The sequence below is a fragment of the Pelodiscus sinensis genome, chromosome 1, assembly GCF_052426305.1.
Source record: "Pelodiscus sinensis isolate ZL-2025 chromosome 1, ASM5242630v1, whole genome shotgun sequence".
Classification (NCBI taxonomy): domain Eukaryota; kingdom Metazoa; phylum Chordata; order Testudines; family Trionychidae; genus Pelodiscus; species Pelodiscus sinensis.
In genome coordinates, this window is record NC_143052.1 from 103,694,520 (window position 1) to 103,710,327 (window position 15,808).

Here is a 15,808-nt window from a genome sequence, read left to right on the forward strand (position 1 = left end):
TACGCGATGAAACAAGAACAATTAAAAATCGCCACGCTGCGTTCATCGAAAGGCAAGAGAAAGGACAAGTTCGGGTTTGTGAGAAGAGAAATAAGCAAAGAGGGAGCCTAGCATGTTGTTTCATATGGAATGAGTAGCATATAACTTCTAAATTCAAAGGGAGGAAAAAAATCAGGTATGTTTGGCTTCTTTGTCAGAGGCCATTCATCACACTGTTCTCAGTGCCTCTGGCAGGGAGTCTCAAAGCTTCTTATGAAATTGACCAGGAAGTATGCCAAACTAACAAGCAGCAACATGCAGCCTCCTTCTGATGGGGAGAGAAGTGTGGTTTAAAGTATTAGCAAGAGTTAAGGAATGAGAGCACCAATGAGAAACAGGTATACACAGCAGGCAAGGACTGCCTAGGCCAGGCTCCTCAGAAGTCCTGACTAGGTAAACAACTGCAACCCCTCCATTACACCTGGAACTAGGACCTACATGTAAAAGAAGGAAGAATTCTATCAGGCAAATTGTGTAAGAGTGGAAGTGGAATGAAGCACACAAAACAATTCCACATTAGATGCCCAAAATAATAATTTATTCACATTGATTTGACATGATCAGAATCAAAACATATCTCAGCGCCACTGCTTGAGGACATACACCAGCCAAAGGGTCTAGTGTAAATAAATATTAAGACTTGGGGTAGGGAAAAGAATGGGCAGCCAATCAAGTATTAACAACAATAAATTTGCCATGCTCCAAAATGCCTTGTAAGCAGCTGCACATGCTCTGCAGCTCAGCGTGTAGACGGAGTTTGCAGTCTTCAGTGCAAATCACTTCACACCCACCTGGCTGCAATCTTCATTTCTGTCAAAACTTACTTGGCATCTCAACAATCAACCAAAGGCTGGAATCGAAAACCTTCACTCTCAGACACATGGACATCAGATTGGGCAAACAGCACCATTAACAATTTCATACCTGAACTTCAAGGGCTTTGCTTCCATTTGGAAATGGACTAAAGATTGGGTTGGGATCTGAGCACGAAGCTAAATCAGGCCCATATGCGGGGAGTGGGGATGGAAGGGTGCAAGGGGTGCAAATACACCCACCCCCCAACGGTCCTTCAAAGCCTGATTCCGGCTGGTCTGGGAAAGGCAGAGTATCTGCTCAGGATCATCCTGAATTAAAATGGCAAAAACTGGAGTAAGGGTGGGTGGGAAGAGACAAGAACACAGGTCCCTTATATGATTATTGTGCTTTCTCCCCACCTCTGACCTGTCTGAAGGTTAACCAAAAGCAGAGAGGAAGAGATCTAAAAGCAGAAAACAAAAAAGTACTTTCAGGAACAATTGTAAAAAATGGAGTAACCATGTTTTCCCACTAAGCAAAGCTGTAAAAACAGCTGGCACTACCAGGTCAGCAAACAATCTTTGAGCAACAATTCAATACAATAAGGCACTAACGACTTTCCACATTAATCACATGATTTTCACATTCAGACATTTAAAAAAAATCGCCGTACACTAAGTTTAAAAAAAAGGCAATTTTTCTATTTGTAGAAGTTCCCTTTTTTCAAATTCTCAACTACCTAAGATTTTTTTCCATCCAGGCAGCAATTAATTGGATTGAATATCTGATCAGAAATCTTGTTGGTTAAAAAGCAACTATGAATACAAGGAAAGTGATCCAAGGCAGTAGACAGGGAAAAAAAATACAAAAAGCAGCTGAGAGGCACTAAAATAATTCAAATCTTCATTAGCAAACCTGTGGCAGATGTTGGTCACATTGCTTAATGCATAAGGGGAAGGTGCACAGCTGCAACCACGTTGGGCATAAAATAGAATTACGGGCTTTTTGTAGCTGTCTTACATCTATTTTTCTTACAAGTTATCAGACTAACAGCACTGGGGCTTGGAGTCTTTTGTACCCCCATCACATCAATGAAGCGTGGGCAATGGCAGTGTCAGTTTTGTCACACTGCCCCACTGACGTGCTTCAACCTAACCTAGAGGCATCACATGTAAGGGTGGTGGAATAGTTCGGACTCGCTTCATTCAATGCTAATCTGCTCTGCCGAGGAAGGAGAAATGGACACCTGTCCAAAAAGAACAGCATCAATGACACCAGCTTCTTCTGGAAGTGTCACCCAACCAGCCATCAAATGCAGAGAGCAACTACTTTGGGTCGCAACTGCTCTGACAGTCAACTTGTGAGAGACTCTGTATCCCAGTCCCAATCCTCAAAGCCAGCTAAGCTGCCACTGTTAAATCTATAAAGTTTATTGCACTCCTTGAAAATTAGTGTTAAAAAACAGGACTATCCCCCTATTCTACAATATTCAGAAATTGCAGGGTTTCCCAAGAATAGTAGTAAATAGATCAAGCATAGTGTTAGCTTGCGATGGAGAAATTATCTGTTTGTGGGAGGGTTGTTAACCAAGGATAAACTGTGTCTAGATTTAGCAAAGGTATTTTCAGGACATCTGGACAGCATAAATGCATCCAATTCCAAAGAAACTTTTTGCCCATTCTTCTAAAACAAAGCTACAAAGAACTTCAGAATATTCATGAAGTGGGCTGTACTGTTTCCCCGGCATAACAACATCTCCCAATTCACTGTGTAATCAACTCATCTTCAGCTGAAAACATCTGACACTTCCCAGGATATCCAGAATTACTCAGTAAAGGTTAAAGCAATGGAACCACAAACCAGAAGGGAAGAGAGCACTTGAATTGAAAGGTCCTAGTCGGACGACAGCCAAGCTGATTAATTCCTCTCTTGGAACAGTAGCTCCATGTTGCAGAAGGCCTCAATCCATTTGGGTATTTGGTATTCCAACAGCAAGTTCTCAAAGGCTGTTCAGCAAAACTTTGTGAGCCATTCTGAATTAGCCCAAAGTTGAAGGAGGGCGAAAGGGGTAGGAAAAAATGGAAATGTAAACCTCCCAGAATTTTGATTTCTCTCCTACTTGTTGATTTTGCTTGTACAGTCCCTGGTGAAAGGAAGCAGCAGTCACCCAGTCCGCACATGCAAGCGTCTCTCCTGCAGGAGCAATCTCATTTCCTTCACTAGTAAGGGTGAGATGAACAGGATTGTTGAACTCGTCTGTGGAAAGAAACAACACGAAGGACAATTAGCATGTGTACATGCCACTGCTCTTTCTGGAGCCTATGAAAATAGCTCTTTCAGTTATTTAGAAAGGAATCAAAAAGCAAAGCAAGGCATCACCCCAGCCATAGGCCTAAGGGATAAGCAGATGGACTAGGGAACACCCATAGCCACTAACAAGCTGAGCAGCTCAGGGTGTGAATTCTGATCTTGTAGACAGAAGCACTAGGGATATTAAATTTAGTTGAATTAACTAATCGAATAGTTGATGGGATTTCCATCAGCTATTCGATTAGTCGATAAGGGCGCTTCTGCCTTTGAACTCTAGCAAGAGCCCTGCCTGGATCTTGCTACAGTTCAAAAGCGGAAGCCCAGCAGGGAATTTCCCAGCTGGCCCCATGCTCCCTGCCGTGCCTGAGCCTTTGAAATGTACAAGAGCCCCAAAGGGAGCACGGTGCTTCTGCTTTTGAAAAGCATTTCACAAGCAGAAATCGCAGCAGAAGCGGCGTGAGCGGAGACTACTTCAGTCCCCGCTCACGCTGTTTCCATTGTGCCTCTACCTCCCCTGGCCCCCGCGGTGACAGTGCTGGGGGGAACCAGCTTTTAAGCCGGCTCCCCACCGCACCAACTCCTGCTCCCTCCCTTGCTGTCTCTCTCTGATAGAGGCAGCAAGGGAGGGAGGGGAACGACTAGTCGCATCACTAGTTGACTAGTCTCTTACAACCCTAAGAAGCACTGTGAGCCCATCCTATGGAGCATTTTCATTTTGGCTCCTCAGCATCTGATAAACCCAAAAGAAAAGGCTGCACAAATTCATAGCTCAACACTAGCTTCTTGGAAATTCTGGAAGCCATGTGACAACACACTTGTGCACAGTAGAGTTGGAGAGGACAGAACCTTAGTTCACAAGTTAGATGAAATTCAACCAAAATGAATGTTGCATGCCAGGATCAAGAAATTTTTAAAGGGGACAATATCAGGTGCTTCATTTTATCACTTATGAAACCCGCTTTAAAAAATAGCTGTCTACCAATCTACCTGTGTTCATTTGGCAATAATAATTCAACATCCATTTTTTGGTTGGTGGAAGAAATATGTCCATGGGTGATTTAGATCATTTCCTGATGTGCCCCAGCCTTACCCCAGCTCTGGGAACAGCATTATCATGGATGGTTGCTGCAGAAGCATTTTGAAGTGCAAAAGTTTTTCCTTTAAGCTCTCTCAAAAACTTCCCTATTATTATTATTATTATTATTATTAATTCTAGGGTTCAGGAATACTTTTCAGCTGCACAATCAACACAGGTGAAAAAGCTAAAGAAAAGGCTTCTTACCATTAGAATGAAGAAATAGAAAACCCACATCCATCCTAGATTGTCCTGGATCAAAGAAACTAGATACTGTAAAGAAACAAAATAGGATATTTAGATCAACACTTGCACAACTGTAGAGCTAGGTTTCTGGTGTCACTCTCATTTGCCTCACTCCGAGTTTGTGGACATTTATTGAAGGGGAAAAAATTACAAATCCCCTCTCTCGGTATCTAGCTGCTCTTTGTCTGGCATAATAGAAGACATGTTGCCTTAATCCTTCTATGTAAACCCCATACAAAATAGGTGAAACAGAGTTGCCAGCCTGAAGCTTTATAGGTAATGATGTGCAGTGAGGAGTAAAACTAATTACAGCTTCAAGGGGTGACAACAATTGGACTAGACTGAACAAAGGATTTATTGCACAGAACATACAGTTACGTAAGTGACTGCAAATATCCTCCAAAAGCTGAGCACTCTGGGAAGATACACAACTTGAGGACATGCATTTTCAGCAGCTACACAAGCATTAGTTAGTTAACCCTTTCAACACCCTGTTATGTAGGTAAGAGCCTCAAGCTTCCCCATCAATTTACCTCCAGAGCTCAATAGGCCCATACAATCACCAAGTAAAGGCAGAATTTATCCCTTCTGTGCACTGAATACAACTGTGTTTAAGGAGCTTCTGTTCTCTCTATTACTGAGCACATTGGTACATAAACAGCTCAGAGGTGCTCATAGTGCTTATCCCACAGCCAGGTATAGAAGCAAATCCAGGTATAGAAGCCATGACTGACAGAACTTTTCAGAAAGAGACCCACTTGATAATTCTCTCTTTAAGAAGTGGGCAAATGTGTGGAAAGGAGAAGATGCAGGAAGCATGGCACACTAGGAAACTGGCTTCCAAATGAGATTTGAAAGGTGGCCCTGAGGTGTTAGCAGCCTGTAAAATGTGGAAAACTAAACCAGCATTCTCTCAGAGAAAGAATGAATGTTTCATTTACCTGGGAGAACCACCTCAGTCAGTACATACCGACTTCTTTTCTGCCTACTATCAGCACTGTTGATAGTGACAGGAATATTGCCACAAGTGCAGATTAGGAACCCTAATTCCTTGGGGCAATGGGGATGTACACTCCACTCCAACATACTCCTTAGTATTCATGAAGTTACACTCTCTTGCTACGGAGCCTTTACATCACAGGAACGCTAATGGCATTGCCCGACCCAAAAAAAATCACCACTCTGTACTTTCACGTGCATGAATTTTGCAAATGCAAAACAAGCATGTTCCCATTGCCAATGCTTGCAATTTCTGCTTCATTAACAATCCATGGTCAATCCCTATCATGGCACACTATGTGGAAGATGAAAGCAAGTGATACCAATTTTACAGGGTGTAAAGTCTGTCCTAGATAAAGAGAAACAAACTAATCTAACATGAGAATGTGTTACAAATGTTCTATGCAAAAGCGGCACCCATTTGGAAAACGAGATTCTGTAATACATCTCTCCCCTGAGTTGCTACCACACCACCTCCTTAGGTTATTTAAAAATTCAGAATAATATTACTTTTCTCATTATTTCATTCTCAAAGTTCAGTGCCACAATATTTGCATTAAACACTCTGCAGAGAAGGTTTGTTTGTTAAAAACAGTTTCCTCTGGGAATTAAAGATGAATGGAAACATTTTGGTTGGTATTGGCGGATTTAAAAAAAAAAAACCCTAAAAAAATTAGATATGAAGTCAAACGTGAACTATCACTGACCCTTTAAATCTCAGCCCCTCTTGGTCCCCAAATCACTCTCTCTCTGAATTTTAAAGGCACATCCCTAATTGCTCAGTTTCTCTTTGGCAATCTCACCTGGCCCACTGCTGCTCCAATGCTTCCAGTTCCATCCACAATTCCTGTGACCGTTGCCAGAGCCTCACTGTTCCCTCTCACTAATTCTTGACGTCCCAGGTCAGCAGAAATCGCAGAGCTGATCATGTTAGATGGGCCCCCAATGAAAAATCCTGAAAGCACCAAAACACCATCTTCCAACCAGAGCACAGCAAGGAGATTGTCAAGGACTGGGGATGTTCTGGAGTCTCAGTCAAGGAAACAGTTTGCAGCTGGGTGTTGAATGCTTTGCTCAGAGAAGTTAAAATTACCCCTTTTACTGATAGGTATTGTGACATGCTTTTCTGTCTCTCTGTGGGAGGAACTTGGGGGAAATACACAGAAGCCCCTACCTAAAATATGGGTGTTTGAAACCAAGGACCCTCGCTCATGCTGGTGAATACAAATTCCTCATCCTGGGGGGCTGCAAGAGAAGCTCCCAGGTATGCACCTTTGGTGTCAGAGGAAGCTTATAGCTTCTTGTAGTATAAAAAAATGCAAGCGACACCTGCCATCTGAGCTATTCTAGCCCATAGCAAAATTCCTTGTTCTACACCTCCGTTTGTGAAAACTTAAAAGAATCTGCAAACACAGTAAGGCCTCCGTTGTCACTTCTCTTGCAGCCATGGCATTTAGCTGAGAAGGCAGCACACTCGAATACATTAACAAGGTTTTACAGCAACACTGTTTCTTTTCTGTCAACACCAATATAGGTGTGAAAGTGGTGATTATAGGACATACCTGTAATGGCCATGATGAATGCATTGATGGGTTTGCTGTTTGGAGAACCTGCCCGGGGACAGACAGAAAACAGAGAGTGATACTGAGCTCTTCTAAAGAGCTTTTCAGGCCTCAATCTCAAAGCACTTTATAAAGGAGATTAGCTTCATTGCCCTTCTCTCCTACCCAGCCCTCCTCCCACAATTTTCCAGGTGGGGAGACAGACTAAGAGTGAAGTAACTTGCCCAAGATCACCCCGTTAAAAGATTCCCTTGGTGAAGCCAGAGCACATACATGGAGATGTGAGATCTTCAACCTTATGATGTCTCACAAGTCCACTCTTTTGCTGAGTCTAGATTAATCCTAATAGTTGTCCTAAGAGACAGTTTCCAAAGCTCATTGGTTGCCAGATGCTAAAGTACTTCTGTTAATGGTGAAGTCCAAGAGCGTCTGACTTTCATTCTTTCCTGGATCTTCTCTCACTCTGAGACACCTTTCCCTACCCTCGCACCCCGACTTTTCCAAGATGTTTGCACCTTTGCATTATTGCTGTGTGGGTTGTAACTCTCACATCTTGGTAATGCTAGAAAATGCAGCCAGGGAGCATATCCAAGGTCAGCTTCCTTGCTGGTACAAAGAAACCCAAGCACTCAACCCACACCTTTCCCCATTGTTAACCAGAATCCAGACTTCTTCCCAGGTGTTACGATCTCTTGGTGCAATACAACCTTGCAGAGTGCAACTGGTTCAGAAATATACTCTGAAGGGCACTATCCTGAGCCAGAAAACGATTCAAGACAAAGAGGCTGGCAAATGAACATCTAGCCTTAAAAGGTCCCCCGATGCCCACTGTCAAGCCAAATCTACTCACGACTGTAGCCAAAGAGAGACCCAACAGCGAAAAGCAAGCTGACTGCTAGCACAGGAGCTCGCTTCTGTAGCATATCGGAAATCAAGCCTTGGACTGTCCCACCTGCAAAAAATAAAATGAAAGTTCATCATGCCCTTCCAATTAAAATATGCAACACTGAGTGCTGCGCATACTGAATTTTGTTATCTTGTTTTCTTGCTACCTCTGGTACCTCGGTAAAAGAGGACAAAGCTCTCACTGTCTCAGACAGTGAAGGCAATATGAAGTCAGGATACCCAGGACACACAAGTGAGGAATGTAGCTTTCCCACCAATTACTACCTCTTGCTCCCTCTGCACGTAGCCAGTCAGTGCTTCTGTTTGCTCCTTTCCCTATGCACCCTTCCCACAGTCTCATTCAGATCTGCGCAGTGTAACACATGGTGGCGGTCTCCTATAGTTGCCTACTGTTCCTATTAATGGCTCTGCTCCACTGGTGGGTGCACTAGCAGAGATCTGACACTAGGCACCTGACTGACACTTAACATTCTGTTGTCTAACCCTGCTCCAAGTAGATACAGACAACACAGCCGTTACAATGCTGGCACGTTGTCTACACTAGCGTGTCCATCACCGCAATCACCAGTGGAACTGCACTACTGGTAATGAATCAGGAAATAATCCTAGTATAAACAAGGCCACTGAGGCAGCAAAGCAGCCCCAGAACAGGAGTGACTAGCAGGAAAGCACAGTGGACTACTTACCCAGCCAAGAAACAGCGAACATGGGACAGCAGAGCTCTAGCCATAAAGAGAGACTTGCTTTGTTCTGGCTAGGAGACGCCAGTTCCGATTTTACCACCGGCATAAACAAGCACAACTACACTTGGACAATGGAGTTGTGCCTGCTCGCCCCATTGCTCAACTGAGCCCTTTGTTTTCTGTGGGAATGGTTGCTAGGGCACAGTGTACCCTTCACCCAGGACTGCCCTCTCGCTCAGAGATTCTGGTGGGAAGTAGGACAGGTAACCTGGGAGATAGCTGTGTGAGTGGGGTACTGAAGCGTTTATAGCAAATGAAGAAACACTCTTATTGCTGATAGTGTACAGAAATAAGGCAGTGTCCCTTTAAACAGCTGGCTCTCTAGTGGTTCACACTGAGTCATACATTTTATTAGGCAGCCAGAGTAGCAGTGTGTGTAACCAGGCCATGAAGGCAGGACACATGCAGTAAACTGTTATTTAGACCCCACTGGCCTCAGGGAGTTCCTTCACACTACCCATGGTGCGTAACGAGCAAAAGACCCAAGAGCTGGGCAACCAAAGAAAGAAGTTGTTTGCCTTCTGCACCCACCTATGATTCCTCCCACATCATACCAAATCGAAAGCTGGTCAGCTTCAGCCTCCTTCCATCCAAAGTTGTTGCTGAGGTAGAACGGCAGCCAGAAGAAGAAGGAGTAATTCACTAGTTTCAAGCAGGCATAGGCCAAGGAATACTAAGACAAAAATAGCAAACCAGCAAGCAGTTAGAAGAAACACAAGCAGCAATTCTTCCTCCTTCCAACAAGCCCTCAGCTGAAGCTCCCATGGTAAGTGTGTCTGTCATGAGAATGCAACACCAGGAAAGCCCAACGCTAAACAAAAGGACAAATAGGGAGGGAGTTGGGGGGGGGGGGGGGGGGGAAGAGAAGAGGAATCAACCAGGCATGTCTATTTTTAGTCTTCTTTTCATTGGCCACAATGGGTTGAATTCTTCCAGCAGCTTCACATGAAGCATAAGCTTCTGAAGAGGAAAACAAATCAGTGCATCTCCTAGATCGGAGGAAGTTAACCATGTGATACTAAGCAAGCCAGGGGCTCTTAACGGTTTGTGCATTACATCGAGAAAAGTTCTAATGCTTACATAGTCTATCAGCATCACTGTGGCCTATGTACACAAAGCACCTCCAAAAAAACTCCTCATAATACCCAAACATTTGTATCCCAGAGCTCAAGACACAAGTTTTGGACATGCTTGAAAGAGCACCACTTTTCCCCGTAACTGTGACAGCCTGTGGAAGGATCTTGCTATTCTTCTGGGGTGTAAACCTGCCTTCGCCTGTAGAAGACGGCTCTCTCAATGGAAACGACTCCCCTGTGGCAGCTCAGAGCCCAGGTTCAGGAGCTTTCAGGGCAAGTGAAGGATTGGCTTCTTTTGTCAGGACTTGGCTGACCATCACTGTCGCAGTAGAAGGAAGCTATGTTGGCAGAGTTACAAAGCAGTGGCAAGTGCTGTAGCTTTTTAAGGTACCCAAGAGGATAGAGTGCACATGTGCAATTTTCTGTTTGTTTTAATATGATAAGAGACGTAGGTGATACAGTGATTAGTGCCAAAGACATTTCGATATAAAATAAATGCCTCCGAACACACGGATTTCTTCAGCAGGCATCTGATTTGCAAGCTGAACAGTGGAGGCTTGCCTTCTGGCTCATAGGGCCCAACCCTAGCTGCCTCACATGCAGGATTCCCTCTGAAGTCACCAAGAGTCTTGCAGGTAGAGCAGAAGGCCTTACTGAGCCTGTTGCTTATAACAAAGCACTTCAGAATGGTCAACCAGATGGTCTGAGAGATTAGCAATTTTAACCCTCAGGGATATGTCTACATTGCATTCCTCTTTGGAAAGAGGAATGCAAATGCAGCCAAGTGAAATTGCAAATGAAGCACGGATTTAAATTTCCCGTGCTTCAGTTGCATAATGACATCCAGGTGCTTTTTCGAAATACCCTATTTTGAAAAAACCCCCGCTGTTTAGGCAGGGTTATTTCAAGAAAAAACCCTTCTTTTGAAATAACCTTTACTCCTTAAAAAATGAGGTTTAAGGGTTATTTCAAAAGAAGGGATTTTTCCTCAAAATACCCTCTTTTAAAAGAAAAAAAATGCAGTCTAGATGAGGTTATTTCGAAAAAGCGCCCAGATGCCATTATGCAAATGAAGAGCGGGAAATTCAAATCCGCGCTTCATTTGCAATTTTGCTCGGCTGCATTTGCATTCCTCTCTCGAAAGAGGAATGCAGCGTAGACATACCCTTAGAAGACCTGAGAAGACTGTCAATATAAAGCCAGTTCCACTGCACTTGTTCAGCTGGAGAACGGGAAAAACTGAGAAAAAGCAGAATGGGAATATAATTGTTTTGTTCTACGTTTTATGCATCTCTTGGAAGTTATCCTTGGGGATTCAGCGATAGAAATTCACTTTCCAGCCTCACATCCAAGGTGCTCACAAGGCCCCAGTAGTAGAATACAGGATAAAGAAATCGATTTGATCTTCCAGTTCTTTGCCCTGCCTGCACAGAATTGTTCCTCCAGTGTGTCTGTTAGCTCTCTGATCAACCTACTTTTCCAGAGCTCCCATTAATTCTTTGGGGAGTTATTCCACTTTCAGGACATTTTTCTCTAATATTTAGCTTCCATTTCCTTCACCATTTTATCCCATTTCTCCTCTCCCCTCTGCCCGAATTAGTCCTCTCTCTGCACGGCCTTTACACAGCTCAAGGTGGTTATATTCCTCTTACATGTATACAGCTTGGTGAAGTGATGAGTAATTCCTCGGTGACAGGGGTGTCCGACGGTCCACCACCCAGCTTCATGGCAGCCTTGCTCTCACTCTTGCCTTTAGGTGCTACCATACAGGCAGTGTTAGCAACCCCACTTTTTATAAAAGTCACCAAACAGGCCTCAGTAGAAAACTTGTCTTCAGTTGTTTATAATTGTGCAAAACTTTAACACAGGGAGGGCAGCTTTCCATGCCAGGTGTGCCCTTCAGGTAAGTCGAGCTTTGTCTTTAAGTTTAAGCCAAAATTGTTCAGCCATTTCTGAGAACAAGGCTGTTTTGCCCATTGTCACATAAGGAGGTTCCTTCACCCTAGATTCCTGTTTGCAAACAGTCCGCACACAGAGCTCGTGGCAAGTCCAACAGAAAGAGCTGTAAATAGAACAAGTCCCCATAGCTCAGGTCCATACATTCTCTCTAGGCACAGGAAGAGATCCTGGGCTTCTCTGGCCCTTTCATCTTACCCCTCCCCTTTTTCTGTCTGGCTTTTAGCTGTCCCCAGCTGGAGTGCTGAGCCACCTGGTTAATCATTCAGTCAACCAATTATCTCCCTAATTTGCCCCATGTGGGGATGCTTACCAAATGCCCCAATAGCAAGTCAGCCTAAGGCTACTCACACTCTATCCTTCCCATGTTAAAAACAATTTCTGGCAACAATTCCTATGCCAAGCTCCAATGGGGGAGGGGGGTTACTAGAAAAGGAAGTTGATGTTTCACAGGGGGTGACATTTGTGTCAGCGATGGGCCTCTTGCTATTCCTGTGAATATCTGCCAAGTTATAAGCCTCTGGGGGGAAGTCCGTATTTGTACATGCCTTTCAATGATAGCAGCTAATAAGCATGCTCCAGCGCCCCCAGCAGGTCCAAGCTTTAATCAGACTACTCATGTGCCATGGGAACATGCTGCATCTCCTCACAACTCCTATGTGTGAGTGGATTGTGCACACTGCATCCCAGAATCAGAGACAAAAAGCCAGGCTTTCCTGACAGTTTTAGCTGGTTTGGGTTAGGGCTGGGCACCAGGACAGGGCAGGAAGCCGGTCTCTTTTGTGCTCTCAATAATCACACTGCCGGCACCAACGCAGCATGGAGGAGCAAGCTGCCCAACTCAAGTGCACAGGGGACAAGAACTGGACCTGTAAAAGGAAAGCAGCAGAATGGGACAAGGAGGGGGAAGAGAGAAAAACTGATGAGGACCTGTGGGACAGGAGTACTGGCTGGACATGGAGCCAGGTAGCTAGAGGGCATGGGGTGGAAGATAAGCTGGGACTGCTTGAGGAAAGAGACTGGGAGACATTTGGGTGGGGTTGGGGGTGGTATATTAAGGCCAAATCGACACTAGAATTTTATATCTGTACAGCTACATTGCTCAGGATGTGAAAAATCCACCGCCCCTCCTCCCGACAGATATCTCCACAGTGATTTCATCCCTGGCACAGACAGCACTAGGTAGAGAAGAATTTTTCAGTAGACCTAGCTATGGCCTCTTGGCGAGATGGATTATCTCCTGTTAGTGTAGGTAATGTCTACATGGAAGCACTGAAGTTGTGCTATTGTAGTTTTAAGTGTAGACAAACCCAGAGACTGGATGAGGCACTAAGAGGAGGGATGCAGACTGGGCCTGGCTGGACAAAGATAGGGAACTGTGGTGTAAGGTAGGGGAGAAACAGCAAGATGGATTTGACAAGCAGACAGGGTCCAGGGCAGAAACTGAGCTAGAGACTAGCACAGCAAGAAGGGCAAGGAATGGTGGAATTGCTGGAAGCCAGGGGGAGGGGGCAGGGAGGGAGAGAGACTGGACAAGGATACCAAGCTATAGACGAGAGAGTGGGTCTAGCTGGGCAAGGAGACTGGGTTGGTGGCAGCGGGGGAAAAGAGAAATGAGACCCCAGACAAGGAGTCCAGCTCTGGCTGGGTATGAGTGGATGGGAAAGCAAATAGGGACTGGGACAAGGAGCAAGGACTAGATAAGAGAAACAACTAGGACAGATTGAGGTGGAAGGAGCAGAAGGGTACGTGACCACTAGAACACTCCCTTCCAGAACCTGGAAAGGAACCCAGGACAGACCACACCATTCCTCTGCTGAAATGTAAATATTTGTGAAATCCCCCAGCAAAGTGTGTGTCAGGCTGTTGGTCCACACAGAGGAAGACAAAACCTACTCTTGTTACCAGTTACTCAGCTCAAGTGGCTAAGATCTGGGCAGTGCATCTAACAGTTCCACTCCTGCTCCTTAGCTATGTGCATGTCAATATGCTGCCACCTGATAGATTTGTTTTTTGAATTTGCTTTTATTAAAAGCCTAGGAAATTACTGTCTTAAAAGAACACTAAGGATGCAAGATGAAGGGTCAGATTGGCAGACACGAAGAGCACTCTCCACTACACCTGGAGCCTGTGGTTTGAATTTAAACGCTAAGCATTCTGAAATAAAAAACAACCCCCCTTTGGAATCTGAAATTGGGTATCCAGAATTCGTGAGCACTTTTGACCTCAATCTCTGTGCTGCAGTTCCGTGATGGTAAGATGAGGATAATACCACCACTCATCGCATACAGTTGTTCTGAACATAAAATTACTATTTGTGAAGTGCTCAGGTACCGTAGTGATGAGCGCCACAGGGAAGCCCTTGAGGAAATTAATAATTTTGTATTCACAGCAGAGTTTGATTAGTGTGAAGTAAATAAGGCCTGGGGCCAAACTCTGAACAACAAGAATAAAACAAAATATCAAATAGCTGCTCATAAACTGAGCACCATCCATCCTGTGCACTGAATGACTCAAGTGTCTCATGAGGAAAAAAGTACAATCATGTAAGTAAAGACTACCATAATGAATACACTCACGGACAATATTGACAACTCCAGAACTTCGACATGTATGACTCAGAGCCCTCAAAAATCATGACCAAGATAGATTAGCATGGTTTTTGATTGGTTTTGATTTTTGTACTCCTCCCACCATGTGTGTTCATTCATGTGTGTTATGGAGAAAGGTAATTTTGGCTCCCACTACAGGACCTCTCGTTGGTTGCCTGATGGTGAGGCAGTCCCATTTTTTCTTCAAGCCCAAAATTCTAATTAATCCTGTGTCCTCCTCACTTCCATTTCTGCCCACCCGGCCATCTGCGATTGCAGTCAATTCTAGCTGCATAGATAATCTTAATCCTGGCATTTCCTAACTGTTAAGTGCTTGATTTTGCAACCTTAACAATGTTCTTAACACAGTTTGGGTGTGTGGTAATATAAATCATTGTCACAAACAACAGTGTCAAGACCTTACCAGTAGAACTCCTGGTAGACAACAAGCTTGGAAAAAGCCAATGGCCTTGGGCTGGTTGCTAGTATCAGCTGCCTGAATAGTGTAATTTTGATCATCCTCATCCTCCTCATTGCTGCTGATTAAGGGTTTGTTTGCATCTTCTTCAGCACTGCCAGTCTGGTCTTCTCCAAGCTCAGGGAGGCCTACAACACATGAGAGCATACAATAGTAACAAAGGTCATCACCCTCCTCTCCCCTCACAACCCACGCTCACTTCTTTTAAGTACTTCTCCCTTCTGGCACCCCACTTGCTCTCCCATACCTCCATCCTCCTGTGGCTTAGAAACTCTTCTAGATGGTGTTCTGCAGAGTCGCCCGTTTCTACCCCTTGTCTTCTAGCGCTCTTGAAAGTATTCTGTCTGATCCTGGCGTCGGCTTTGTCTGTTCTGAGTGTCTGGCCATTAGTTGGAAGACACAACAAATTAGTGCATTTCCCCCTATTTGATAGCTAGGCTCCCTGTGCGTGGGTCTTGCCCACATCACCTTGGCCAGTATTTGAACATGGATGTTCTCACTGTACCAATAGTAGTTTGGATAGATGAACTAACAAGAAGACTCTGTATGATGCATTTGCTAGAAGCTATTCTAAGCTGTCTGACCTGGAGGATATCCTTATACACATTCCAGCACTTCAACAGTAACCTCCTCTGTAACCTCCCCAAAACACTTGGGAGACACCATCATGTCCCTGACAATGCCCTAAAGATCTCTTTTCTACTCACACTAGAGATTCTGCCTTGCCCTCTTCTCAGATACAGACTTTGCTCCCTTCAGAGCCCATACGCTACTCCTGAATCAGCTCCCAGTTTTGTAAACCCAAGGCATTCTTTCCCTTCATGGGATGGAGCAGATTCTGAACCTACTGCTCAACATAATTTACTTCCATGGTAGCCACTTTCAGATTCATCTAGTAACTCTTGGAAAAAACATCTTGTTTCCACAGAAGGGACACTTGGCAACTGAGTGCATTCTAAGGAATATGGTTTGCACACTAGCTGGATCCCTCTTCAACACTCTGTCCAAGTGAATAATGTTGTCTGCATCTAG

At 44.4% G+C, this 15,808-nt stretch overlaps 1 protein-coding gene across 2 annotated transcripts in view; it reads right to left on the reverse strand.

Moving 5' to 3' along the window:
• Window positions 1-555: 555 nt before the first annotated feature.
• SLC37A3 (solute carrier family 37 member 3) overlaps window positions 556-15,808 on the reverse strand; it is a 40,729-nt gene continuing 25,476 nt past the window's right edge. For both annotated transcript variants that reach the window (XM_006133393.4, XM_006133392.4), the window contains exons 10-16: window positions 14,723-14,904; window positions 9,207-9,348; window positions 7,877-7,978; window positions 7,027-7,074; window positions 6,268-6,419; window positions 4,427-4,492; window positions 556-3,090 (exon numbers count right to left, since the gene is read on the reverse strand). In XM_006133393.4, the coding sequence (XP_006133455.1) occupies window positions 2,998-3,090; window positions 4,427-4,492; window positions 6,268-6,419; window positions 7,027-7,074; window positions 7,877-7,978; window positions 9,207-9,348; window positions 14,723-14,904 (785 nt within the window). In that variant the 3' untranslated portion in view covers window positions 556-2,997. The remainder of the gene's footprint in view (window positions 3,091-4,426; window positions 4,493-6,267; window positions 6,420-7,026; window positions 7,075-7,876; window positions 7,979-9,206; window positions 9,349-14,722; window positions 14,905-15,808) is intronic.